Source organism: Geotrypetes seraphini, chromosome 19 (assembly GCF_902459505.1).
Source record: "Geotrypetes seraphini chromosome 19, aGeoSer1.1, whole genome shotgun sequence".
Classification (NCBI taxonomy): Eukaryota; Metazoa; Chordata; class Amphibia; order Gymnophiona; family Dermophiidae; genus Geotrypetes; species Geotrypetes seraphini.
Window position 1 is genome coordinate 22,519,674 of NC_047102.1, and position 25,779 is coordinate 22,545,452.

Here is a 25,779-nt window from a genome sequence, read left to right on the forward strand (position 1 = left end):
TGTCAGAAGAAAGGCATTGGGTCAGACTGCAGGCATATGTACATCACTGCTACAGCTGGTGACCTCTAAATACAGGGAATAAGACATTTTAATATGGACTGAGGGAAAACCTGGACTATGGCTAGGGTGGAGGCTATGAGAAAGACGGATGCTGGACCAGAGAAGAGGAACGATTAGAGGAAGAGATACCTGCCCATGAAAAGTAACCCATAGATAAGATGATCCTGTTTTAATGAAGCCATCTTAAAGTCTAAATTTCTCAATTTATACATGAGTATATACAGTAGGTCCTAAATCTTTTAGAAACTGTGGCATATTCACAGTGGCCCAGATTCTCAAAATGGCGCCGGAAATAGCCAGCGCCTGAAAAAACGCTGTTTTGAGAATTGTGTGCTCTGTCAAAGACAGGTGCTGGAAATGTAGGCTAGAGTTTTACAGGCTTACATTTCTGGCGCCTTTCTTCAACATAGAATCATGCCTAACACAGCTGAACATCAACCCCGCCCATAACCATGCCTCTTGGTGTTCAGCACCAGTAAGCATCTGGGTAGACGAGATTCAGATGCCTTTTTCTGTAGGCGCCTTGTGGCACCTACTTTTTTTTCTTAATTGGTTTTTAACAGCGCAGTCAATTACCACACCATTAATGGCCAATTAAAACACTTAACTTAGGTGCCGTTCGGGCACCTACTGGCACCTTCCGAACTGCACCATTTTGAGAATCCATGTCAGTATGTTTACAGATAACTTCAAGCACTTCTTGTTTTATGATACACTTACTTGAGTCAGGGGTCCAACAGTTAGCTCTTTGTACTGAAAGGCTGCCTTTTCCACATGAAAGCGTTGTCACATTGATAGTATAAGAGGTAGAGTACTTTAAATTGACCAGAGGCAAAGTCTGGTTGTTGGATGTACAGGCTGAAGCTTCTGTTTCATTTCTCCATTCATTGCTCTTGATCAGGATTTTGAAGCCTCTGTTAATGCCCAGAGGGCATTTCCACCACACTGTTAGAGCAGGCTTACCAGTCTCTATAAAACAACTAAGGTCGGACACAGAATCTGCATCTAATTAAAAGAAGTAAAGAAAGAGGTAATTTAAAATATATACAGTAGAATCCCGATTAACCAGTACTCAAGCAACCAGTACTTTCACCCAACTGGCAAAAAAATAAAAAATCATCCCCCCGATGCAGCAGTCCTGAGCCGTGACCCCCCCCCCTCCAGCTGCAAAGCAGCAGCAGTGATCTTGAGCCATGAACCTCCCTCCATTCTTCCTCTCCCCTAACCAAAGCAGCAGTAGCTGATCAGCAGAAGCAGCGCTGAACATAAGAATTACCGCTGCTGGGTCAAACTAGTGGTCCATCGTGCCCAGCAGTCCGCTCACGCGACAGCCCTTAAGTCAAAGACCAGTGCCCTATTTGAGTATAGCCTTACCTGCATACGTTCTGGTTCAACAGGAACTATTATGTTGCTGCTGCCCAACATAGGGCCTGCCAATGGCAAACCACTCCTATACTCTGCCTTGAAACATCACAGGGAGGATTACTCACTGTGCATGCAGCCATGTTGCCCGTCTTCTTTAAAAAGCCCATCACTCACGGAATCTCATTCAAAACTCTTTTACTAGCATTCAAATTTCAACTCAATCACTCCCCCATGTTCATTGACAGGCTTTTAATTCCTTACGAATCCTCAAGGTCACTGAGATCATCTCAGCAACATCTTCTGACTATTCCCTCAATCCGACAGCTTTTCTACGACACAAAACGAAAACCATTTACTCGGTAGTTGTGCCAAAACTATGGAATGTTCTTCCCCTTACCCAAAGGCAGAAAACTAGTTTAAATAACTTTAAAATAAATCTTAAAACTTTTCTCTTCAAAGACGCTTATGAGATTTACGATTGATAATGGGAAAGAAAAAAAAAAAAAGGCATAGATGCTTGCTCCAGTCAACCTCCTTCCCTGATGTTTTTTCCTGTAACTTTACTTTTTATTTTTAATATTGTATCCTTATATTGTAAATATTGAAAAGCCCTTTCTCCCTTCGTTTCATTTTTCGTCTCAATAATTACTTTTAGTTGTGTTTGTCTATTCCCCTAATTTTTTATTAATTTTTTTTTTAACAAAGTAAAGATGTAAACCACTTTGAAAATTAAAAGCGGTATATCAAGACATAATAAACTTGAAACTTGGTTGACTCGAAGGCATACACACATTAGTTAGTCCAATAAAAAAGTTATCACTTGGATTCTTTTTATTTTTACATATTTTTAAAAAATTCATAATATCTTATGGTGTTTCATGTGTGAACTCTCAGTGTACCTCCAACGTCAGCTAATCTGCTATAATAAATCCCTTAGCGCGCTTGCACAGTTCAAACTTTCTGCGGCCGTGATCCCTGATCCATGGCTCCATGTCACCGCATGTGCAGTAAGAGCCTTCGGCAGTTTGCGACGCGTGAAGTGGTTTCCCCAGCAACGTTCCTGCCCCGATCTCTGACGCCGGCTGACTTCTGACAATGCCTCTCCTTCTCACCCCCGGACCATCAGCGGCAGCGGGGCATTTGCTAGACTGGCTCACTTCGATAATGCGAAGTGGGCCGGCCTAGCAAAAGCCCCGAGGCTGCCCGGCCTAGTGGATGCTGTACAGTGAGCAGGTAAGGCATAAGGGGTACTACTGGACAGGGGGGAGGTAAAAGGAACAGAGAAGGGCTACTGCTGGACAGGGGGAGCAGGGAAGGGGTGCTGCTGGACATGGGAGGAGGTAAAAGTAAGGGAGAAGGGAAGACAGACAGGGGGCAAAGAGAAAAAAAGAAAAAAAGACAGACAGACAGGGGGCAGAGAGAAAGAAAGAAATGCCTAAGTCTAGCACCCGTTAATATAACGGGCTAAAAAACTAGTGCTCAAGACATGGAAATGTTTGGTACAACTGACCTGTACATACAGATTGAAAAGCATTTGCTCCTTCAGTGCCATCTTCAGCCCTTGTGAATACACTAAATGAATAGTTCTGTCCAGGTGTCAGTTGCTCTACTGTCACCATTTCATTTTTGGATGTTGTATTAGACGATGCATCACCATTTTTCTCCACTCTGTATGTGTAAGTGCTACTGTATTCATCCGGTTGGTCCCATTTCAGCACAACGGAATTGTTAGTCACTTTAAACAGCTGCAGGTTTCTCGGTTTTTTTGGTTCTGTTAAACAAATAGCAGAACTTTAGCCCTAACAAGCACCTATTCAATTAGCTGGGTAATTATGCATCTGACTGGTCAGAATCAGAGACAGAATGCTGGGCTCAATGGACATTGGTCTGATTCCTCATTATCTACTATAGGTTTTTTAAATTGACATTTTCTAGAACTCTTTAGTATAAAGGTAAGAAATAGAAAATGACATGGTGCCAAATTTTTCCCCATCCCCGCAGGAACTCGTGTCCCCGTGTCATTCTCTAGTAAAGCAGTTACTTACCGTAACAGGTGTTATCCAGGGACAGCAGGCAGATATTCTCACTGATGGGTGACGTTACCTACGGAGCCCTGGTACGGACACTTCAAGAACTTGAAAAAAGTTCTTGATGCCCGCACCGCGCATGTGTGAGTGCCTTCCCACCCGACGTAGGCGCGCGGTACTTCAGTTAAGATAAGCCAGCTAAGAAGCCAACCCGGGGAGGTGGGTGGGTTGTGAGAATATCTGCCTGCTGTCCCTGGATAACACCTGTTACGGTAAGTAACTGTGCTTTATCCCAGGACAAGCAGGCAGCATATTCTTACTGATGGGTGACCTCCAAGCTAACAGATGGTGGGAGAGTTGGCCAACGAAATACAATTGGAGAATGAAGGGACACGTCTTGTAGTTTTCCATAGAATGTGTTTTGAAGCTGTAAGAAAACCAGACCCTGTTTGTTTTTCCTTCTCTGAAATAATGCAAGGACATTTATGTTTGATAAGATGTGTGTTATCTTGTTGTGAAGTGACTTCAATCGTTTTCATAAAGCCATATTTGCAAACAGCTTTAGATAAGAGGCTTTGCTGGCCAAGGCTCTTCTGACCTTTTGGACTCGTCTTGAGATAGAAAAAATGCTGATTTCTTTAAAGTTTCATGTGACCTGTGTCCATATATGATTTGTGTTTACGTCACATGCTGATACATGCTGACAACACTGATTCATGTAGAATGATATAAAAGAGATGTAAAGCTCACAATAAATTGGACATGTTTTGGAAGATGATTTCTGGTCTTTAAGATATGTCCCCAGGTATCTGACTTCCAAATGACAGAGACAGAGAAAGTATGGAGCAGGAATTGGGACCTAAGCCTTTTCAGAGAACATAATGGCCGAAGTGCCCATCCCATCTGGAGAAAAAAACAGACAATAGTGAGAAGCGAAGGAATGAACTGAAGACCAGGGGGTAGCTGGACAGAGTTCCTCAGTAATGTATCTATAAGGAAAACAACAAAAGCTGCCAGAACTCGAACCGAGGGACTGGGACACGATATCCCCGTGCCAGGCCAGTCTGAGTAAAGAAGAACGAGAGGGAGGGAATCAGCCAAGTGAAAATCGTTCCCATGAATATAGGATATCCAAACTGAGTTGAATCAAAAGAAAAGGTTGGAATAAAATCACTGCAGTTCCAACCTGTGTAACAAGGAGGACAAAAAACCGCTTATAGGACAACACATATAAAGCCAGGATCCTCGTAGGAAAAACGAGGTGCAGGAAACAACACAGACAGAAGAACTGACTGAGCGAAATGAAAATAGTAGAAGATACTGTGGACCTGAACACAGAATCACCTTGGCTTCATGAAAGACTGATAAGGATGAAGCTGGGCATGAAACTCACCAATCCCCCTGAAAGAGGTGAGAGACATAAGGAAAAAACATTTTCCAGGTAATAAACTGAAGTGGAGCTGACGCCATTGTTACAAATGGTAGCATCAACAACCAGGAAAGAACCGCAAGAAAAGTCCAGACGACAGAAGAAGGAATGAGGTGTGGATACACACTTGAAAAAACCCTTGTCATGAGCCTGGGAACCAGAGAAGAAATCAGAAAGAGGTTGCTCCTTGACAGATCAAGGGAAAATGCAATAGCATGAAAAAGAAGTCTGAGAGCTATAGACTCGAGACTAGAATCAAACAAAGAAAAGATATCACCGGTTAGGAAGGTGGAAACCGGCAGAGAAAAAGACACCAGGAAAGAAAACGAAACCACTTTTGATATCAACAAGGGCGAGTGGATGGTGTCCCGGCAGAAATCAACAAACGGGCTGAGAAAGATGTAAAAGAAACGGATGCAGCCCATAGAAAAAAACCAATGAAGATTGGAAAAAAATCAAAGATTCCTGAGTCGGAGTGAACCGAGCAGGAAAATGAGAAGAAGAAAGGGCTCCCAAAATTTAAGTGAACGAAGTAGGGAGAATCCATGTTGACTGGGTCACCATGCATCATGATGGTAACAGCTCTCGTGAGCTTGATGAAAAAGCTCAACAGGAGAAGAAGCGAAGGTAATGCAAATAAAAATATGCTCGCCCAATCCAGGAGAAAATAACCATTGTCAGACGAAGAAAAATCCTGGAGTAAAAGGATTAAAGAATCCTGCTGAAATTGGCTGTTAGAAAATTCAGCTCCCCATGAATAGAGGCAAGAGCAGATGGCCAATCATCTCTAAGGTTACAAAAACAGGGCCTCCTGACATAACAGGAGAGAGCCCTAGACTCCTTGCTCAATTACATACAGTGTAAAAACCCTGAAATGACTGTGGAAGGAAGGAGGATTTGAGGACAGAGTAGATGATGAAAATCATAAGGTCCTAAAATATCAGAAAAAATTAGGAAAAAAAGAAAAAAATGGGAAAAATCCGATGCCAGGCAGTCGAAAGACCCTGAGGCTGTAGAATGCCCATAAGAACCCCCAGGCAGAAATCAAATGCAGCAAGCATGAAGACCATGCAAGGAGGTAACAAATAGAAAACAAAACCTTCGTAGAGACTAGAGGAGATCAAAGATACACAAGCTTGAGAGACAAGCCCTCGCCTGGTACCACTGGAAAACAAAAGACCACTGAAGAATACAACAATATAGTCAGACCCGTGGCATAAAAGAACAGGAGAATGTCTGTTGTTCAAAAGAAACAACATGCGTAAGATTGAAAACAATCTGAAAAAAGAAACACTCTCAGAAGAGTGGAGTCAAGAAGTATCCCAAAGAATATGGGTACGGAAAATGAAAAGCTAAAGAAAATGAGATGTGTGAGAAAAATGTCTGAACCATCTCTCAGTGAAAAAACAACCGGGCAAAAACAAGAAGGCCCTGTAATCGAATAGATGTGGCTAGCACAATCAGACACCCCCTGAATAATCTGGGAGGAAAACAACCAAAACTGGTAAGAAGAATGGTTGAAAAACACAGCTCGAAAGCCATATGAATTGGAGCCCGTTGCAGCTGCCCGGAAAATCACAAAGCAGAGCCATGAGAACTGAAATCCAGGAAAAACAGTCATCCAGTAGCCTTGATAATTAAGAGAAAGATCAGTAATTGAAGAGAAAACAGGAAGGATTGCCTAAGATACCGCACAGACTCTCAAAAGAAAACAGTCTGAGAGCAGGGTGAAAAGATTAAGGGGGTAATAAAAAAAAAAAATCTAAAAAATGTCCTAAATGGCTACTTGGACGATCAAAAAGCCTGATCGTCCAAGTACCCATAACCATAGCTGGTTTTTAGAAGTATCTAAAAACAGCTTAGGCCTTTCCCCTGCCTCTAGACGCACAGAGAGAAAAGAGGTGTGTTTAGAGGAAGGGAAAAGGTGGGTAGTGGGTGGGAGGCTCCCCCCAAAGAAGCGCAGAGTAATAGTCATCGGGGATTCCATGCTGAGGGGCACCGAGGGACCAATTTGCAGACCGGATATGCAATCTAGGGAGGTCTGCTGTCTGCCTGGAGCCAGGATAAGAGATGTCACCGCCAGTCTGGATAGACTACTCACGCCCCGAGTCCACTTTCCTATGCTTCTTGTCCACATAGGAACCAACGACACTGCCAGGAACACACCAGAGACCATCACCAGAGACTTTGGAGCACTGGGTGAGAGGCTGAAGCAGACAGGAGCGCAGGTGGTTTTCTCATCGATCCTCCCAGTTAGAGGCAAGGGAAGAGCCAGAGATGAACGTATCCTGAGGACGAACGAGTGGCTACAGGGATGGTGCCGGGATATGAACTTCGGATTCCTAAACCATGGGGAAGCGCTACAAGGACTTCAGGGACCAGACGGACTCCATCTGACCAGTAGGGGTAAGAACGTCTTCGGACATCGACTAGCCCGCCTGCTTCACAGGGCTTTAAACTAGGTAAGTCGGGGGAGGGTACCCATTCACATATTAGTGCAGAAAGAAATTATACTGATGAGGTGAGTCGAAACTCCGCTTCCATGTCCAAGGTAAGTACCCACATTGCAAACAGTTCTTTGGGAGTCACACCGACTCGGGTAGGATACGCCTCACAGGGACTTAGCAAACACAAGATATGGAGGGCCATGTATGTCAATGCACACAGTTTAGGTAACAAAATTCTAGAATTGGAGGCTGAAATAAGGAATGCCGACCTAGATGTGGTGGCAATATCTGAAACTTGGTTCACGGACTCACATGGGTGGGATATGGCTATATCGGGCTACAATCTACTTCGTCAGGACAGAGAGGGCAGGTTAGGAGGGGGGGTAGCTCTATACATTAAAGAGGACATCAAAACCACCAGGATCACAGATGTCAAGTACACCGGGGAGTCCCTCTGGGTAAACCTGGCAAGAGGCAGAGAAAAATGCCTGTATCTAGGTGTGGTTTACAGACCCCCAAGACAACTGGAAGACATGGACGCAGAATTAATTGAAGACATAGAGAATATCACTCTACGAGGAGAAGCTGTACTGCTAGGGGACTTCAATATGCCTGATGCAGACTGGAACTCATTTTCAGCGACAACCAGCGGTAGCAGGAGGCTCTTAACCTCCATAAAGGGAGCACGTCTCAAACAAATGGTAACGGAGCCCACTAGGGCCCAGGCGATCCTCGACCTGGTACTCACCAACGGGGAAAGTGTTTCAGAGGTCTCAGTAGGAGATACGCTAGCCTCCAGCGACCACAATATAGTATGGTTCAACCTTAGGAAAGGCTTCCCTAGATCAAACACGAAAACAAAGGTACTCAATTTCCGGGGCACAGACTTCGCACGCATGGGAGATTTCGTCCATCAGACGCTGCAGGACCAAGTGGTTAACACTGAAATCAACCATACATGAAGCAACTAGCCGCTTCATAAAATCAGTAAATAAACGACAAAGAAACAATAAACCCCAATGGTTCACCGCGGAGATCTCGCACCTCATTAAGGAGAAGAAAAAAGCGTTTCTCTCCTACAAGCGCACGGAGAAAAGAGAGGCAAAAGTAGAATATAGGACCAGGTCTACAGCGGTCAAAATGGCAGTTAGGGAGGCAAAACTTTGAGTGGAAGAAATTCTGGCAAAAAACATTAAAAAGGGAGACAAATCCTTCTTCAGGTATATTAGTGACAGAAAAAGGAACACAGGCGGGATAGTACGCCTTAGAAGACCGGACGGAAGTTACGTGGAAGCAGATTCAGATAAAGCCGAACTACTGAATGAATACTTCTGCTCAGTCTTCACCTGTGAGGCACCGGGACACGGTCCCCAGTTGAAGGCAACACAAAGCACAGAAGACCCGTTTCAGAATTTTGTGTTCACACCAGGTGAAGTTTACAGTGAACTGGCAAGACTCAAGGTGAACAAAGCCATGGGACCAGACAATTTGCACCCAAGAGTGCTCAGAGAATTGAGCGATGTCCTGGCAAAACCGTTGGCTGAGCTATTCAATCTCTCCCTAAGTAAGGGGAAAGTTCCCCTGGACTGGAAATTAGCTAATGTCGTTCCTCTGCATAAAAAGGGTTGCAGGGCAGAGGCTGCGAATTATAGACCGGTGAGTCTCACATCAATAGTGTGCAAACTCATGGAAACACTAATTAAAAGCAAATTGGACACGATCTTGAATGAAGGGAATCTTCGGGATCCCAGTCAGCATGGATTCACCAAGGGTAGGTCCTGCCAATCCAATCTCATCAGCTTCTTTGACTGGGTAACAAGAAAGTTGGACTTGGGAGAGTCTTTGGACGTCGTGTACCTAGACTTCAGGAAAGCTTTTGACAGTGTCCCACACCGCAGGCTGCTAAGCAAGATGGAATCGATGGGGTTAGGAGAGACACTAACTGCATGGGTCAATGATTGGCTGAGTGGCAGACTTCAGAGGGTGGTGGTTAATGGTACACTCTCTAAAACATCGGAGGTGACCAGTGGAGTGCCGCAGGGCTCGGTCCTGGGTCCACTCCTTTTCAACATATTCATAGGGGATCTGACTCAAGGGCTTCAAGGTAAAATAACACTATTCGCCGATGACGCCAAACTATGTAATATAGTAAGTGAATGCAGTTTACAGAATTATATGGCGCAGGACCTGCTTACATTGGAAAGTTGGTCCTCAACCTGGCAGCTAGGCTTCAATGCTAAGAAATGTAAGGTCATGCACCTCGGAAGCGGAAATCCATGCAGGACGTACTTCTTGAATGGAGAAACTTTAACTAGGACTTCAGCAGAACAAGATTTAGGAGTAATCATCAGTGCAGACATGAAAACTGCCAATCAAGTGGAGAAGGCTTCATCTAAGGCAAGGCAGATATTGGGTTGTATCAATAGAAGTTTCGTCAGCCGAAAGCCTGAAGTCATAATGCCGTTGTACAGGGCCATGGTGAGACCTCATCTGGAGTACTGTGTGCAATTCTGGAGGCCACATTACAGTAAAGATGTGCGCTGAATTGAATCGGTTCAACGGACGGCCACCAGGATGATCTCGGGTATCAAGGGTCTCTCGTATGAAGAGAGACTGAACAAATTGCAGCTCTACACTCTTGAGGAACGTAGGAAGAGGGGAGACATGATCGAAACATTTAAGTACCTCACGGGACGTGTCGAAGTGGAAGATGATATTTTCTTTCTCAAGGGACCCTCGGCCACAAGAGGGCACCCGCTCAAACTCAGGGGCGGAAAATTTCATGGCGACACCAGAAAGTATTTCTTCACAGAGAGAGTGGTTGATCATTGGAACAAGCTTCCAGTGCAGGTGATCGAGGCAGACAGCGTGCCAGACTTTAAGAATAAATGGGATACCCATGTGGGATCCCTACGAGGGTCAAGATAAGGAAATTGAGTCATTAGGGCATAGACAGGGGGTGGGTAAGCAGAGTGGGCAGACTTGATGGGCTGTAGCCCTTTTCTGCCGTCATCTTCTATGTTTCTATGAGGTGGGTCGACCTATATCTAGGCGTACAACAGGTATAACCAAAACATTTACAGGTTGCCTAGTCGTCACTTAGACCTTTTTGACTTAGACTAGTCAAACCAGGTCTAAGTGCCGAAAAAGGGGCCGCTGAGCTGATGGCAGCTGGCGCCATCAGTTCAGCGGCCCGGCAACCTACCCACCACAACCATTGCGGCAGGAGAGATGCCTCATCTCCCCTACCGCGATGCCATCACTCCTCTACCCGAACTGCCGCAACCTGCGGCAGGAGAGATTCCCTATCTCTCCTGCCGCGATCCAACACCCCCCTCGCAATAAACATCGGGTCAGGAGGGAGCCCAAGCCCTCCTGGCCCCGGTGACCACCCCACCGCGACTCGTTTGGGCCAGGAAGAAGGCCAAGCCCTCCTGGCCCCGGAGACCCCCCCACACCCCACTACATTACGGGCAGGAGGGATCCCAGGCCCTCCTGCCCTCGACGCAACCCACCCTTCCTCCAACGACCGCCCCCCAGAACCCCCGATCGCCCACCCAGCCTACCCGCGACCCCCCGGCCGACCCCACGAACCCCCACCCCCCTTCCCCATACCTTTTTTCAAGTTGGCCGGACAGACGGATGCCAACTGCAGAATGGAGTTGGATTAGTCCAGCCATCCCAAAACCACGCCCACAGGTGGGGCCTAAGGCGCTTGGGCCAATCAGAATAGACCAGGGAGCCTTAGGCCCCTCCTGTGGGCGGGGCCTTAGGCACAGCTCCCTCCCGCCTCCCCACTTAGTATAAATAGTACCATTAAAAGACCTGGTGGTCCAGCCATTCAGATACTGGCTCTGCATGGGGCAGGAACTTAAAAAAGATCACTCCTGACTTGGTTTACCGCTGGACCACCAGGGATATTAATGGTACTATTTATACTAATTGGGGATGTGGAGGGAGGTGAGAATTGTTAGAGTCAGCCAGGACAGGAGGCAATCCTCCTGTCCCGGCTCACCACTAGACTACCAGGTCTTACAATGGGCCTGGTGGAGGCTTGCAACAAGTACAGGAGGGGGGCAGGTGGGTGCTGACCCAAACATAAACTGAGTCCCCAATTTTGGGGCCATTTTTTTACCCAAAATCTCAGTTTGTGTTTGAGTATAAACAGTAATTGTATAATGAGAAATCCCTTACTTGTGTAGAAAGAATTGCTCTCAGGTAAACTCTGATATCCAAGAGCCCCAATGGTCACTACTGTTACTGTGTATTTTGTTCCAGCTGTAAGACCTGTCAGGTTCACAGAAGTATCATTGCGATGCAGAGAATATCCTGATGAAGGTTTATAGGTAATATTAAAATAATATTCTCCTCTGCTCATATTTTCAGGTTCATTCCAGTTAAGAAACATGTTGTTAGTTCCCACCTCTATCAAATTTAAAGTGCCTGGTTTAGAAGGATCTGTTAAAATAAGGAAGGAAATCGAAGATATTTGTTTTATTAATGAGTATATATAGCCAGTTAGTCCACAAATGTAATCTGTAGTGTATAACAAACTCAAACAGGAATACACAATAGAGAATAAAGGATAATGCATGATCAGAAAAAGTATGCTGACTATACAAATTATATGGTAATTGTATTAATCTACTGTTTGTCTTAATCACAGCCATGGAATGTGAAGAGCTCAATAAAATTTCATGGAAAAATCTTTTACATTTCACCTAGAGCTCCCATCAAGCATCTAATAAATTTAAACAATTTACAATAAATATCTAAGATAAATTTTTTAAAAAAGCACCTAACAAGGGATATTCATACTTTTCAGGCAACCTGATAGTCAAATACAAACCACCTGATTTTCTATAAATGGCGCCTAACTTGTAAGTGCCGACTGGTGCAGTTGTCAATTAACCGTGCGGCACCTAAGCGGGCGTAGTCATCACTAGGTGTCCTAGTGGTAGGCGCCATTAATCCAGGGTCTTCCTGGCCTAATTTCCTGGCAACTAACACAGACACCTAGCGACGCCTAAGCTAACCATGCCTTTTCTCTGCCCCCTAACCACTTTTCAGGTAGGTGCCTTGACCAAGGTGTCGCTAGAGGCCAAACAGTGTTTCACACAAAATTTAAATTAATTGTTTTGAAAAATTATTTTTAATGGTATGGTCAATTACTATCCCAATTAAACAAATTAAAACCAATTAAATTTTGTGCAGAATTCAGTTAGGCGTCACTAGGTGTTTCCAATTAGTGCATCTAACCTAGAAACCATTTATAGAATGTCTCCCTTTGTGCGTGAATATTTATTTCTTGGGATTTATTAACTTTTATGAAGAGATTCACCCAAGGTGTTATATGCAGGTTAGGTAAGTTAAATAGAAACAAATGTAATGGAAAAGTCAATTTAAGTGACCAAATAAAGTGATCTAAACAAAGAATGTGTAGGAGCACTTAATTGTATAATGTGTATTTGTAAACAAGGGAAAAAGGACCTCAAAATACCCCATTAAATGTGATCAATAAAGCCACACAGTTTTTGGGGTGGGTATCATCATTGGTCAAAAACCCTTGATTTTTTAATTTTTTTAAGAAAGATTTTTTATGTGTGCTTTATCAATTTTACATATATATCCAAAATCTTATTAGTGACTATTAGAAAAAAATTTTTTCTTTCTTGACTTTTTTTGAGCAAAAAGATAACCAGCAATTTCTATAACTGATATTCAAAAAGTTTCTTATATTTTGATGATAAATACTCAAAAAGCACTTATCTTGTGGACCCGACGGAGGCCATGCCCGTTTCGCTCAGTAGGCTTCTTCAAGGGTATGTTTTTGATAGTGCCAGTACAGTTTTCATTTTACTGCTCAAAATGTCTTAAACAAAAAAGAAGAAAGGAACATCACATTATACTTATAATTATATTAGAAAAGTCTCTGGACTGATATGATGAAATATTCAATTGAATGAGAGCAAAAGCATCCAAACGAGTATTAGACAGTTTTATAGTAAATATGAAGACAGCCATGTGTCTATCAAATATTTAAACCAGCAATTTGATAAAACCATACCTATAAAGATCATGGTATATTAAAAAGAAAGTTGTACTTGCCATGTAATAGGACTGCTGGTGATTTCGTCCGAAAAAAGTGAAACAAAATGGCGCTTCTATTTAAACTAGACGCCGCCGATTTTTAACCAATGAAAACGACGTTAACGTCAAACATCGCCATTTTGAATATATTATATGACGTATGTAAATAACGATCGCCATTTTAGATAGTTGTAAATAGTCATTCACAATGTCGGTACAAATAAAAACAATCCATTTAAACAGACACTCATTCTTCAAAAAAATTTTTTTGGCTGTTTAGATTCACAAATAATTTATGAAACATAATCGATCAATTGTTTTGATGGTAAATTTCATAAATGTGTTGAATATATATATTAAATGATATAGAGTATACATATTGTAAATAAGTATGTTGAAAGGATTATAAAGACATTGCTGGTATTATATAAATGAAACAAATTTAAATTAATATTAAAAGAAAACATGCCAGTCAATCTGATTGTTTAAACCATCAGGTTCCAACGATCTTAATCTTGAGATCCATGATTGTTCCTTTCTCATGAGAATATTATTACGATCTCCTCCTCTGGATGGTTTCATAACCTGATCAATCACCCAACATTTTAACTCATGAAATTCATGCTTGAATTCTTTACAATGGGATACTATTGGTGCCTCCATTTTTATGCGTTTTAAATTGGACCGATGTTCATTAAGTCTGATCTTGAGACTTCTGATTGTCTTTCCAACATATACCTTGCTGCATGGACATATTAAAAGATAAACAATATGTGTGCTATTACAATTGGAATAGAAGTTAATATAATATTGTTTCTTATCACGAGGATTGATAAAATTGTCAGATTGTACCATCATTCTGCAATTAATGCATTTTCCACATATATAATGTCCTTTCAAAACAGGATGTTTAATTGTGGTTGATTTTAATTCTGATGGACTTATTAATTCTTTTAAGTTCTTTCCCCGTGAATATGCATTTCTTAAATTAATGTTCTTAAAGATATCCATGGTTTGCATAATTTTCCAGTGTTTCTTTATCACATATGAAATTCTTGGACTTGCATTGGTATATTTAGAAACAAAAGTACAGATGTTTTCTTGTTTATTTTCTTTAGAAACCGAATCTAATAGCAAATCTCTATTATTGAATCTTGCTCTTTTGTATGCTCTACTTAGATTCTTCTTATTGTAGCCTCTTGCAATGAATTTTTCTTTTAGAGTCTTAGATTGTAATTTAAACTCATCATTAGAACTACAAATCCGTTTGTACCTTAAAAACTGAGAAAAAGGTATGCTGGTCTTGCATCCCGAAGGATGACAACTAGATGAGTGCAATAAAGTATTGCGGTCTGTACTCTTGTGATAAACTTTAGTTTCAAAACCATCTCTTGTTTGAACTATATTGATGTCTAAAAAGTTTATACTGTTATATGAGTATGTTTGTGTAAATCTGATATTATCATTACAAGTATTTAACCAGGCAAAAAAACTTTTGAATTCATAAATAGAACCTGACCATAAAAGAAAAATATCATCTATGAATCTGTACCATGATTTTATTTTGTCACTAAAAGGAGATGACTTTACCCATTCATTTTCAAAATCGTTCATAAAGAGACAAGCTATGGATGGTGCAAAAGTGGACCCCATAGCAACTCCTGATAGTTGAATGTAGAGTTTATTTAAAAATGAAAAATGATTTTCTTGCATAGCTATTCTTGTTAATTGAATGATGAAATCCGTAGGTACAAGATGAGGACGTGGTCTAGACTCCAAAATTCGCTTGATGACTTCAATTGCTTCTAATTGAGGAATAGATGTATAAAGAGCATTGATATCTAAAGTTACCATTAGAAATGTTTCCTGATCGGACAAACAGTCATTCAAATCCTTTAAAATGTTCAAAAAATGTGTAGTATCCTTTATGTAAGAAAAATGATTTTCAACATGTTCCCTCAAAAATTTGTCGACGTATGTTGACAGTGCTTCTAGTATGGACCCTTTAGCAGAAATGATGGGTCTGCCAGGTGGTTTGTGTGGATTCTTGTGTATCTTGGGTAATAAGTACAAAACCGGATACTATTGGTGCCTCCATTTTTATGCGTTTTAAATTGGACCGATGTTCATTAAGTCTGATCTTGAGACTTCTGATTGTCTTTCCAACATATACCTTGCTGCATGGACATATTAAAAGATAAACAATATGTGTGCTATTACAATTGGAATAGAAGTTAATATAATATTGTTTCTTATCACGAGGATTGATAAAATTGTCAGATTGTACCATCATTCTGCAATTAATGCATTTTCCACATATATAATGTCCTTTCAAAACAGGATGTTTAATTGTGGTTGATTTTAATTCTGATGGACTTATTAATTCTTTTAAGTTCTTTCCCCGTGAATATGCATTTCTTAAATTAATGTTCTTAAAGATATCCATGGTTTGCATAATTTTCAAAAATGCAGACAAGGGAGGTGCGGTCGTAGTCATGAACAGGTCTGATTATATAGAAGAAGCTACTTTACAACTTGGAAATGTATCCATATATAAAGAAATACATCTTGATCCAACATTTAGATTGAAATCAGTGATTTCTAAAATCACCAAAACAGGATTGGATAAAGGCTTTTTAACCAAACGTGAATATAAATTCCTCAATGTATCTTTTCCAATCATTCCGGTTTTGTACTTATTACCCAAGATACACAAGAATCCACACAAACCACCTGGCAGACCCATCATTTCTGCTAAAGGGTCCATACTAGAAGCACTGTCAACATACGTCGACAAATTTTTGAGGGAACATGTTGAAAATCATTTTTCTTACATAAAGGATACTACACATTTTTTGAACATTTTAAAGGATTTGAATGACTGTTTGTCCGATCAGGAAACATTTCTAATGGTAACTTTAGATATCAATGCTCTTTATACATCTATTCCTCAATTAGAAGCAATTGAAGTCATCAAGCGAATTTTGGAGTCTAGACCACGTCCTCATCTTGTACCTACGGATTTCATCATTCAATTAACAAGAATAGCTATGCAAGAAAATCATTTTTCATTTTTAAATAAACTCTACATTCAACTATCAGGAGTTGCTATGGGGTCCACTTTTGCACCATCCATAGCTTGTCTCTTTATGAACGATTTTGAAAATGAATGGGTAAAGTCATCTCCTTTTAGTGACAAAATAAAATCATGGTACAGATTCATAGATGATATTTTTCTTTTATGGTCAGGTTCTATTTATGAATTCAAAAGTTTTTTTGCCTGGTTAAATACTTGTAATGATAATATCAGATTTACACAAACATACTCATATAACAGTATAAACTTTTTAGACATCAATATAGTTCAAACAAGAGATGGTTTTGAAACTAAAGTTTATCACAAGAGTACAGACCGCAATACTTTATTGCACTCATCTAGTTGTCATCCTTCGGGATGCAAGACCAGCATACCTTTTTCTCAGTTTTTAAGGTACAAACGGATTTGTAGTTCTAATGATGAGTTTAAATTACAATCTAAGACTCTAAAAGAAAAATTCATTGCAAGAGGCTACAATAAGAAGAATCTAAGTAGAGCATACAAAAGAGCAAGATTCAATAATAGAGATTTGCTATTAGATTCGGTTTCTAAAGAAAATAAACAAGAAAACATCTGTACTTTTGTTTCTAAATATACCAATGCAAGTCCAAGAATTTCATATGTGATAAAGAAACACTGGAAAATTATGCAAACCATGGATATCTTTAAGAACATTAATTTAAGAAATGCATATTCACGGGGAAAGAACTTAAAAGAATTAATAAGTCCATCAGAATTAAAATCAACCACAATTAAACATCCTGTTTTGAAAGGACATTATATATGTGGAAAATGCATTAATTGCAGAATGATGGTACAATCTGACAATTTTATCAATCCTCGTGATAAGAAACAATATTATATTAACTTCTATTCCAATTGTAATAGCACACATATTGTTTATCTTTTAATATGTCCATGCAGCAAGGTATATGTTGGAAAGACAATCAGAAGTCTCAAGATCAGACTTAATGAACATCGGTCCAATTTAAAACGCATAAAAATGGAGGCACCAATAGTATCCCATTGTAAAGAATTCAAGCATGAATTTCATGAGTTAAAATGTTGGGTGATTGATCAGGTTATGAAACCATCCAGAGGAGGAGATCGTAATAATATTCTCATGAGAAAGGAACAATCATGGATCTCAAGATTAAGATCGTTGGAACCTGATGGTTTAAACAATCAGATTGACTGGCATGTTTTCTTTTAATATTAATTTAAATTTGTTTCATTTATATAATACCAGCAATGTCTTTATAATCCTTTCAACATACTTATTTACAATATATATACTCTATATCATTTAATATATATATTCAACACATTTATGAAATTTACCATCAAAACAATTGATCGATTATGTTTCATAAATTATTTGTGAATCTAAACAGCCAAAAAAATTTTTTTGAAGAATGAGTGTCTGTTTAAATGGATTGTTTTTATTTGTACCGACATTGTGAATGACTATTTACAACTATCTAAAATGGCGATCGTTATTTACATACGTCATATAATATATTCAAAATGGCGATGTTTGACGTTAACGTCGTTTTCATTGGTTAAAAATCGGCGGCGTCTAGTTTAAATAGAAGCGCCATTTTGTTTCACTTTTTTCGGACGAAATCACCAGCAGTCCTATTACATGGCAAGTACAACTTTCTTTTTAATATACCATGATCTTTATAGGTATGGTTTTATCAAATTGCTGGTTTAAATATTTGATAGACACATGGCTGTCTTCATATTTACTATAAAACTGTCTAATACTCGTTTGGATGCTTTTGCTCTCATTCAATTGAATATTTCATCATATCAGTCCAGAGACTTTTCTAATATAATTATAAGTATAATGTGATGTTCCTTTCTTCTTTTTTGTTTAAGACATTTTGAGCAGTAAAATGAAAACTGTACTGGCACTATCAAAAACATACCCTTGAAGAAGCCTACTGAGCGAAACGGGCATGGCCTCCGTCGGGTCCACAAGATAAGTGCTTTTTGAGTATTTATCATCAAAATATAAGAAACTTTTTGAATATCAGTTATAGAAATTGCTGGTTATCTTTTTGCTCAAAAAAAGTCAAGAAAGAAAAAATTTTTTTCTAATAGTCACTAATAAGATTTTGGATATATATGTAAAATTGATAAAGCACACATAAAAAATCTTTCTTAAAAAAATTAAAAAATCAAGGGTTTTTGACCAATGATGATACCCACCCCAAAAACTGTGTGGCTTTATTGATCACATTTAATGGGGTATTTTGAGGTCCTTTTTCCCTTGTTTACAAATACACATTATACAATTAAGTGCTCCTACACATTCTTTGTTTAGATCACTTTATTTGGTCACTTAAATTGACTTTTCCATTACATTTGTTTCAATTCATATTGTGTATTTAAATATGGAAAATACAGATAAGTCATGGACTTCGGGTTTAAGCTTTACTTTTGATAAAGCTAACTCTTTATTAAAAGAATTTGAGACATTAAGCACCACTTCTCATATAAGTGAGAATTCAGACATTGCTGATATCATTAACAAATATAAACGTATTGTCAGACTTGAATTGAATGGTTCAGCTTTAGTGGAATATTGCAAAAAGGAGCAAATTCCTCGTGGATTAAGAGTACATCTGGAACCTCAAATGTTTAAAGATGACGTGGATTTCATAGATTGTTGGAACAGAATATTAAACAAATGCTCATTGGACATTATGTTATTAGTTATTGAGCGAAGTAAGAGACTAATTAACACACAAAGAGCCTCTTTGGATACAGATCTTATTAATTTAAAATCAAGATTGGGTGAACAAGAGTTTGAAATCAAATATAAAGATATCATCAATCAAGTCGATAAACACAGAGAATCAGTGAAAAAACAAAAAATGAGAAAATTAATGAGGGATCAAAAGGATTATGATACAGGACATGTTTATGCATGGATGTATCGTAAAAATGATAATACTACTACAGTAAATCGTTCTGGCAATTCCTCATCACAGAGTACATCAACAAATAGTGATTCTTCGTCTGATTTTTTATCCACAAGAAGACAAAATTACCGAAGACAAAGAGGAGGAAGAAACAATCGAAGGGGACGCCAATACAGAAATCAATATCAACAGTAGTTAATCTATCATCATATACTCTCTCTCCTATTGAAGAACATGTTTTATCTTTAGGTTTATCTTTTGTTCCAACCAATCATTACAATTCTTTTCAATTCCGTATAGATTTTGAAAAATTTATACGTTCACTTCATTTAAAGATTTATTTTGAAGGTAAAGAATTTCATGACCGTTCTATTGTGTACAACAAATCCAATTGGTCACCACCTGGACCCATTGATCCCACCTTGATTGTCTTTAAAGAAATGGTCTTAAAGGAAATAGATCAAATAAATTTTACTTTCAAAAATAATAATTTGACAAAAATTGAACGTAATGCATTACAAAATATCCGTAACAATAAACAATTAGTCATCAAAAATGCAGACAAGGGAGGTGCGGTCGTAGTCATGAACAGGTCTGATTATATAGAAGAAGCTACTTTACAACTTGGAAATGTATCCATATATAAAGAAATACATCTTGATCCAACATTTAGATTGAAATCAGTGATTTCTAAAATCACCAAAACAGGATTGGATAAAGGCTTTTTAACCAAACGTGAATATAAATTCCTCAATGTATCTTTTCCAATCATTCCGGTTTTGTACTTATTACCCAAGATACACAAGAATCCACACAAACCACCTGGCAGACCCATCATTTCTGCTAAAGGGTCCATACTAGAAGCACTGTCAACATACGTCGACAAATTTTTGAGGGAACATGTTGAAAATCATTTTTCTTACATAAAGGATACTACACATTTTTTGAACATTTTAAAGGATTTGAATGACTGTTTGTCCGATCAGGAAACATTTCTAATGGTAACTTTAGATATCAATGCTCTTTATACATCTATTCCTCAATTAGAAGCAATTGAAGTCATCAAGCGAATTTTGGAGTCTAGACCACGTCCTCATCTTGTACCTACGGATTTCATCATTCAATTAACAAGAATAGCTATGCAAGAAAATCATTTTTCATTTTTAAATAAACTCTACATTCAACTATCAGGAGTTGCTATGGGGTCCACTTTTGCACCATCCATAGCTTGTCTCTTTATGAACGATTTTGAAAATGAATGGGTAAAGTCATCTCCTTTTAGTGACAAAATAAAATCATGGTACAGATTCATAGATGATATTTTTCTTTTATGGTCAGGTTCTATTTATGAATTCAAAAGTTTTTTTGCCTGGTTAAATACTTGTAATGATAATATCAGATTTACACAAACATACTCATATAACAGTATAAACTTTTTAGACATCAATATAGTTCAAACAAGAGATGGTTTTGAAACTAAAGTTTATCACAAGAGTACAGACCGCAATACTTTATTGCACTCATCTAGTTGTCATCCTTCGGGATGCAAGACCAGCATACCTTTTTCTCAGTTTTTAAGGTACAAACGGATTTGTAGTTCTAATGATGAGTTTAAATTACAATCTAAGACTCTAAAAGAAAAATTCATTGCAAGAGGCTACAATAAGAAGAATCTAAGTAGAGCATACAAAAGAGCAAGATTCAATAATAGAGATTTGCTATTAGATTCGGTTTCTAAAGAAAATAAACAAGAAAACATCTGTACTTTTGTTTCTAAATATACCAATGCAAGTCCAAGAATTTCATATGTGATAAAGAAACACTGGAAAATTATGCAAACCATGGATATCTTTAAGAACATTAATTTAAGAAATGCATATTCACGGGGAAAGAACTTAAAAGAATTAATAAGTCCATCAGAATTAAAATCAACCACAATTAAACATCCTGTTTTGAAAGGACATTATATATGTGGAAAATGCATTAATTGCAGAATGATGGTACAATCTGACAATTTTATCAATCCTCGTGATAAGAAACAATATTATATTAACTTCTATTCCAATTGTAATAGCACACATATTGTTTATCTTTTAATATGTCCATGCAGCAAGGTATATGTTGGAAAGACAATCAGAAGTCTCAAGATCAGACTTAATGAACATCGGTCCAATTTAAAACGCATAAAAATGGAGGCACCAATAGTATCCCATTGTAAAGAATTCAAGCATGAATTTCATGAGTTAAAATGTTGGGTGATTGATCAGGTTATGAAACCATCCAGAGGAGGAGATCGTAATAATATTCTCATGAGAAAGGAACAATCATGGATCTCAAGATTAAGATCGTTGGAACCTGATGGTTTAAACAATCAGATTGACTGGCATGTTTTCTTTTAATATTAATTTAAATTTGTTTCATTTATATAATACCAGCAATGTCTTTATAATCCTTTCAACATACTTATTTACAATATATATACTCTATATCATTTAATATATATATTCAACACATTTATGAAATTTACCATCAAAACAATTGATCGATTATGTTTCATAAATTATTTGTGAATCTAAACAGCCAAAAAAATTTTTTTGAAGAATGAGTGTCTGTTTAAATGGATTGTTTTTATTTGTACCGACATTGTGAATGACTATTTACAACTATCTAAAATGGCGATCGTTATTTACATACGTCATATAATATATTCAAAATGGCGATGTTTGACGTTAACGTCGTTTTCATTGGTTAAAAATCGGCGGCGTCTAGTTTAAATAGAAGCGCCATTTTGTTTCACTTTTTTCGGACGAAATCACCAGCAGTCCTATTACATGGCAAGTACAACTTTCTTTTTAATATACCATGATCTTTATAGGTATGGTTTTATCAAATTGCTGGTTTAAATATTTGATAGACACATGGCTGTCTTCATATTTACTATAAAACTGTCTAATACTCGTTTGGATGCTTTTGCTCTCATTCAATTGAATATTTCATCATATCAGTCCAGAGACTTTTCTAATATAATTATAAGTATAATGTGATGTTCCTTTCTTCTTTTTTGTTTAAGACATTTTGAGCAGTAAAATGAAAACTGTACTGGCACTATCAAAAACATACCCTTGAAGAAGCCTACTGAGCGAAACGGGCATGGCCTCCGTCGGGTCCACAAGATAAGTGCTTTTTGAGTATTTATCATCAAAATATAAGAAACTTTTTGAATATCAGTTATAGAAATTGCTGGTTATCTTTTTGCTCAAAAAAAGTCAAGAAAGAAAAAATTTTTTTCTAATAGTCACTAATAAGATTTTGGATATATATGTAAAATTGATAAAGCACACATAAAAAATCTTTCTTAAAAAAATTAAAAAATCAAGGGTTTTTGACCAATGATGATACCCACCCCAAAAACTGTGTGGCTTTATTGATCACATTTAATGGGGTATTTTGAGGTCCTTTTTCCCTTGTTTACAAATACACATTATACAATTAAGTGCTCCTACACATTCTTTGTTTAGGTAAGTTAAATAACCACATATGAACGTATAAAGGATGACTTTGATTCTGTACAGCACTGCGTATGTCTGGTAGCACTATAGAAATAAATAAAAGAGGTAGGAGGTAGCATGATACTTGTATAAGTACATTATTGAAAATTATGTTTGAGGTTGGCACGTGGGATCTCTTAGAGAGAGAAAGAGATAATGGTTACTGTGGATGGGCAGACTAGATGGGCCATTTGGCCTTTATCTGCCGTCATGTTTCTAATATATGCTTTTCAACATTTCTGAAACAAACTGGTAAGTCAATATCAATGTTTCTCAAGTCAGTACTGGAGTATCCCCCCCCCCCCTTACCAGTCAGGTTTTCAGATTTGCATATACTGCCTCCATCCAAATCTGAGACGTGCATATTCATCGCAGACATTCTGAAAATCTGACTGGCAAGGGGGTACTCCAGGACCAATTTGGAAAATACTGTCTATAAAGATGCCACCTGCCTCTGTCAATGCTCTGAAATTTCTGTCTTTAGGCTGAAACCAAGAACATAGCTACAGCATATATGCACTTCTCAGTTGCAAAAATTGTAATGAGCAATGATTTAACTAAGGTACATAATGGAAGGAGGAAAGCATGACGTAGCGGTTAGAATTACAGCCTCAGCACCCTGAGGTTGTGGGTTCACACTCCATGCTGTTCCATGTGACCCTGGGCAAATCACTTAATCCTCCACTACTCCAGGTACTTTAGACAGACTGTGAGACCGTCCACCGGGACAGATAGGGAAAATAAACCTCTTTACGTGTGGTTGTATAACTACATCCCTTTCCTGTTTTCATCGGTGTAAATACTGAGCCATAGAAATGTGCATTCATTTGAGATGTGCATTTCCCAAGTTATTTCAGCCCAAAATGACAAGAAACAAACCTGCATGCACGTACCACTGAAAAATGGTATGCATTCTTCAAAACTAGTGCACTCTTTCCAGGGCACTACCTCCATGAAACAAAATAATCTACACAAAAACACCTAGAAACAGCATGGAATAACAAAATGAACATTGTTGTCATGTACAACCCTATCGAAGTGAACGTTGAGATTTAATGGGTAAATATATAAAAGGTTAACTTACAAGTTGCACAGAACACTAGATCCGACCGTTGTCTGTGATCACCACTGACAGTTGTTATTGTGATGCTGTAATTTCTGTCAGGGAGCAAGTTCGTAAATGTCACAGATGTGCTGTTCTGGGTGAAGTTTACAGCACCTTGAAGGTCAATTACATAGTATTCCACATTGCCAGGTGGTTTAGTCCAAGAGACTTGCAGAGAGTTTGTGGAGATATTTGGGGCAATAACTGTTATGTTACCAGTAGGTATTTTTTCAGGTTCTGAGGAATAGCAGAAAAGTCCAGGTTAAATGTACCACATTTTAAGATGTCACTGGTATCTTAACAGATCATGCCTTAGTGTGTGCAGTATCAACAGTGCATCCAATTACTCTCAGACAACTTTCAGTCATCTGAATAACTGAGTCTATTCATCAATTATATTAAGTAAAACATAGTGAACCAAAATGCCCATAAAAAAGTAGAACTCATACTAAGCAAATAAGCCACACAGGAGCCTATCTATTCAAATAGTACTCTGAATTTACAGGGTTAATAATAAACTTAGAAGTCCTCTGCTGACAATGCTATTATTACCCAGTATCTACTGTAACCATGATAGAACATAAGAACATAAGCAATGCCTCTGCCGGGTCAGACCTGAGGTCCATCGTGCCCAGCAGTCTGCTCACGCGGCGGCCCAACAGGTCCAGGACCTGTGCAGTAATCCTCTATCTATACCCCTCTATCCCCTTTTCCAACAGAAAATTGTCCAATCCTTTCTTAAACCCCAGTACCGTACTCTGCCCTATTACGTCCTCTGGAAGCGCATTCCAGGTATCCACCACCCGCTGAGTAAAGAAAAACTTCCTAGCATTTGTTTTGAATCTATCCCCTTCCAATTTTTCTGAATGCCCTCTTGTTCTTTTATGTTTTGAAAATTTGAAGAATCTCTACTTTCTCTATGCCCTTCATGATCTTGTAGGTTTCTATCATGTCTCCTCTGAGTCTCCGCTTTTCCAGGGAGAAGAGCTCCAGCCTCTCCAATCTTTCAGTGTATGAAAGGTTTTCCATGCCCTTAATCATTCGTGTCGCTCTCCTCTGGACCCTCTCAAGTATTGCCATATCCTTCTTAAGGTACGGTGACCAATACTGAACACAGTACTCCAGGTGCGGGCGCACCATTGCCCAATACAACGGCAGGATGACTTCTTTTGTTCTGGTCGTAATACCATTTTTAATAATACCCAACATTCTGTTTGCCTTCTTCGCGGCTGCTGCGCATTGCGCCGTTGACTTCATTGTTGTATCCACCAGTACACCCAAATCTCTTTCAAGGTTACTTCCCTCTAATACTAATCCCCCCATTTGGTAGCTGAACATCGGGTTCTTTCTCCCTATATGCATGACCTTGCATTTCCCTACATTGAATTTCATCTGCCATTTATTCGCCCACTCCTCCAGTTTGTTTAGGTCCCTTTGAAGGTCCTCACACTCTTCCGTAGTTCTAACCCTTCTACAGAGTTTAGTGTCGTCCGCAAATTTTATAACTTCACATTTCGTCCCCGTTTCCAGGTCATTAATAAATATATTGAACAGCAGCGGTCCAAGTACATACCCCTGCGGAACTCCGCTCGTGACTTTCCTCCAGCCCGAGTAGTGACCCTTCACTCCAACCCTCTGTCTCCTGCCTGCCAACCAATGTTTGATCCATCTGTGTACG

General features: G+C 38.9%; 1 protein-coding gene across 1 annotated transcript in view; it reads right to left on the reverse strand.

Moving 5' to 3' along the window:
* LOC117352352 (receptor-type tyrosine-protein phosphatase beta-like) overlaps positions 1-25,779 on the reverse strand; it is a 450,002-nt gene that overhangs the window by 63,421 nt on the left and 360,802 nt on the right. Inside the window, exons 26-29 of the mRNA XM_033928784.1 lie at positions 24,081-24,338; positions 11,523-11,786; positions 2,936-3,196; positions 781-1,065 (exon numbers count right to left, since the gene is read on the reverse strand). Of these exons, the coding sequence (XP_033784675.1) occupies positions 781-1,065; positions 2,936-3,196; positions 11,523-11,786; positions 24,081-24,338 (1,068 nt within the window). The remainder of the gene's footprint in view (positions 1-780; positions 1,066-2,935; positions 3,197-11,522; positions 11,787-24,080; positions 24,339-25,779) is intronic.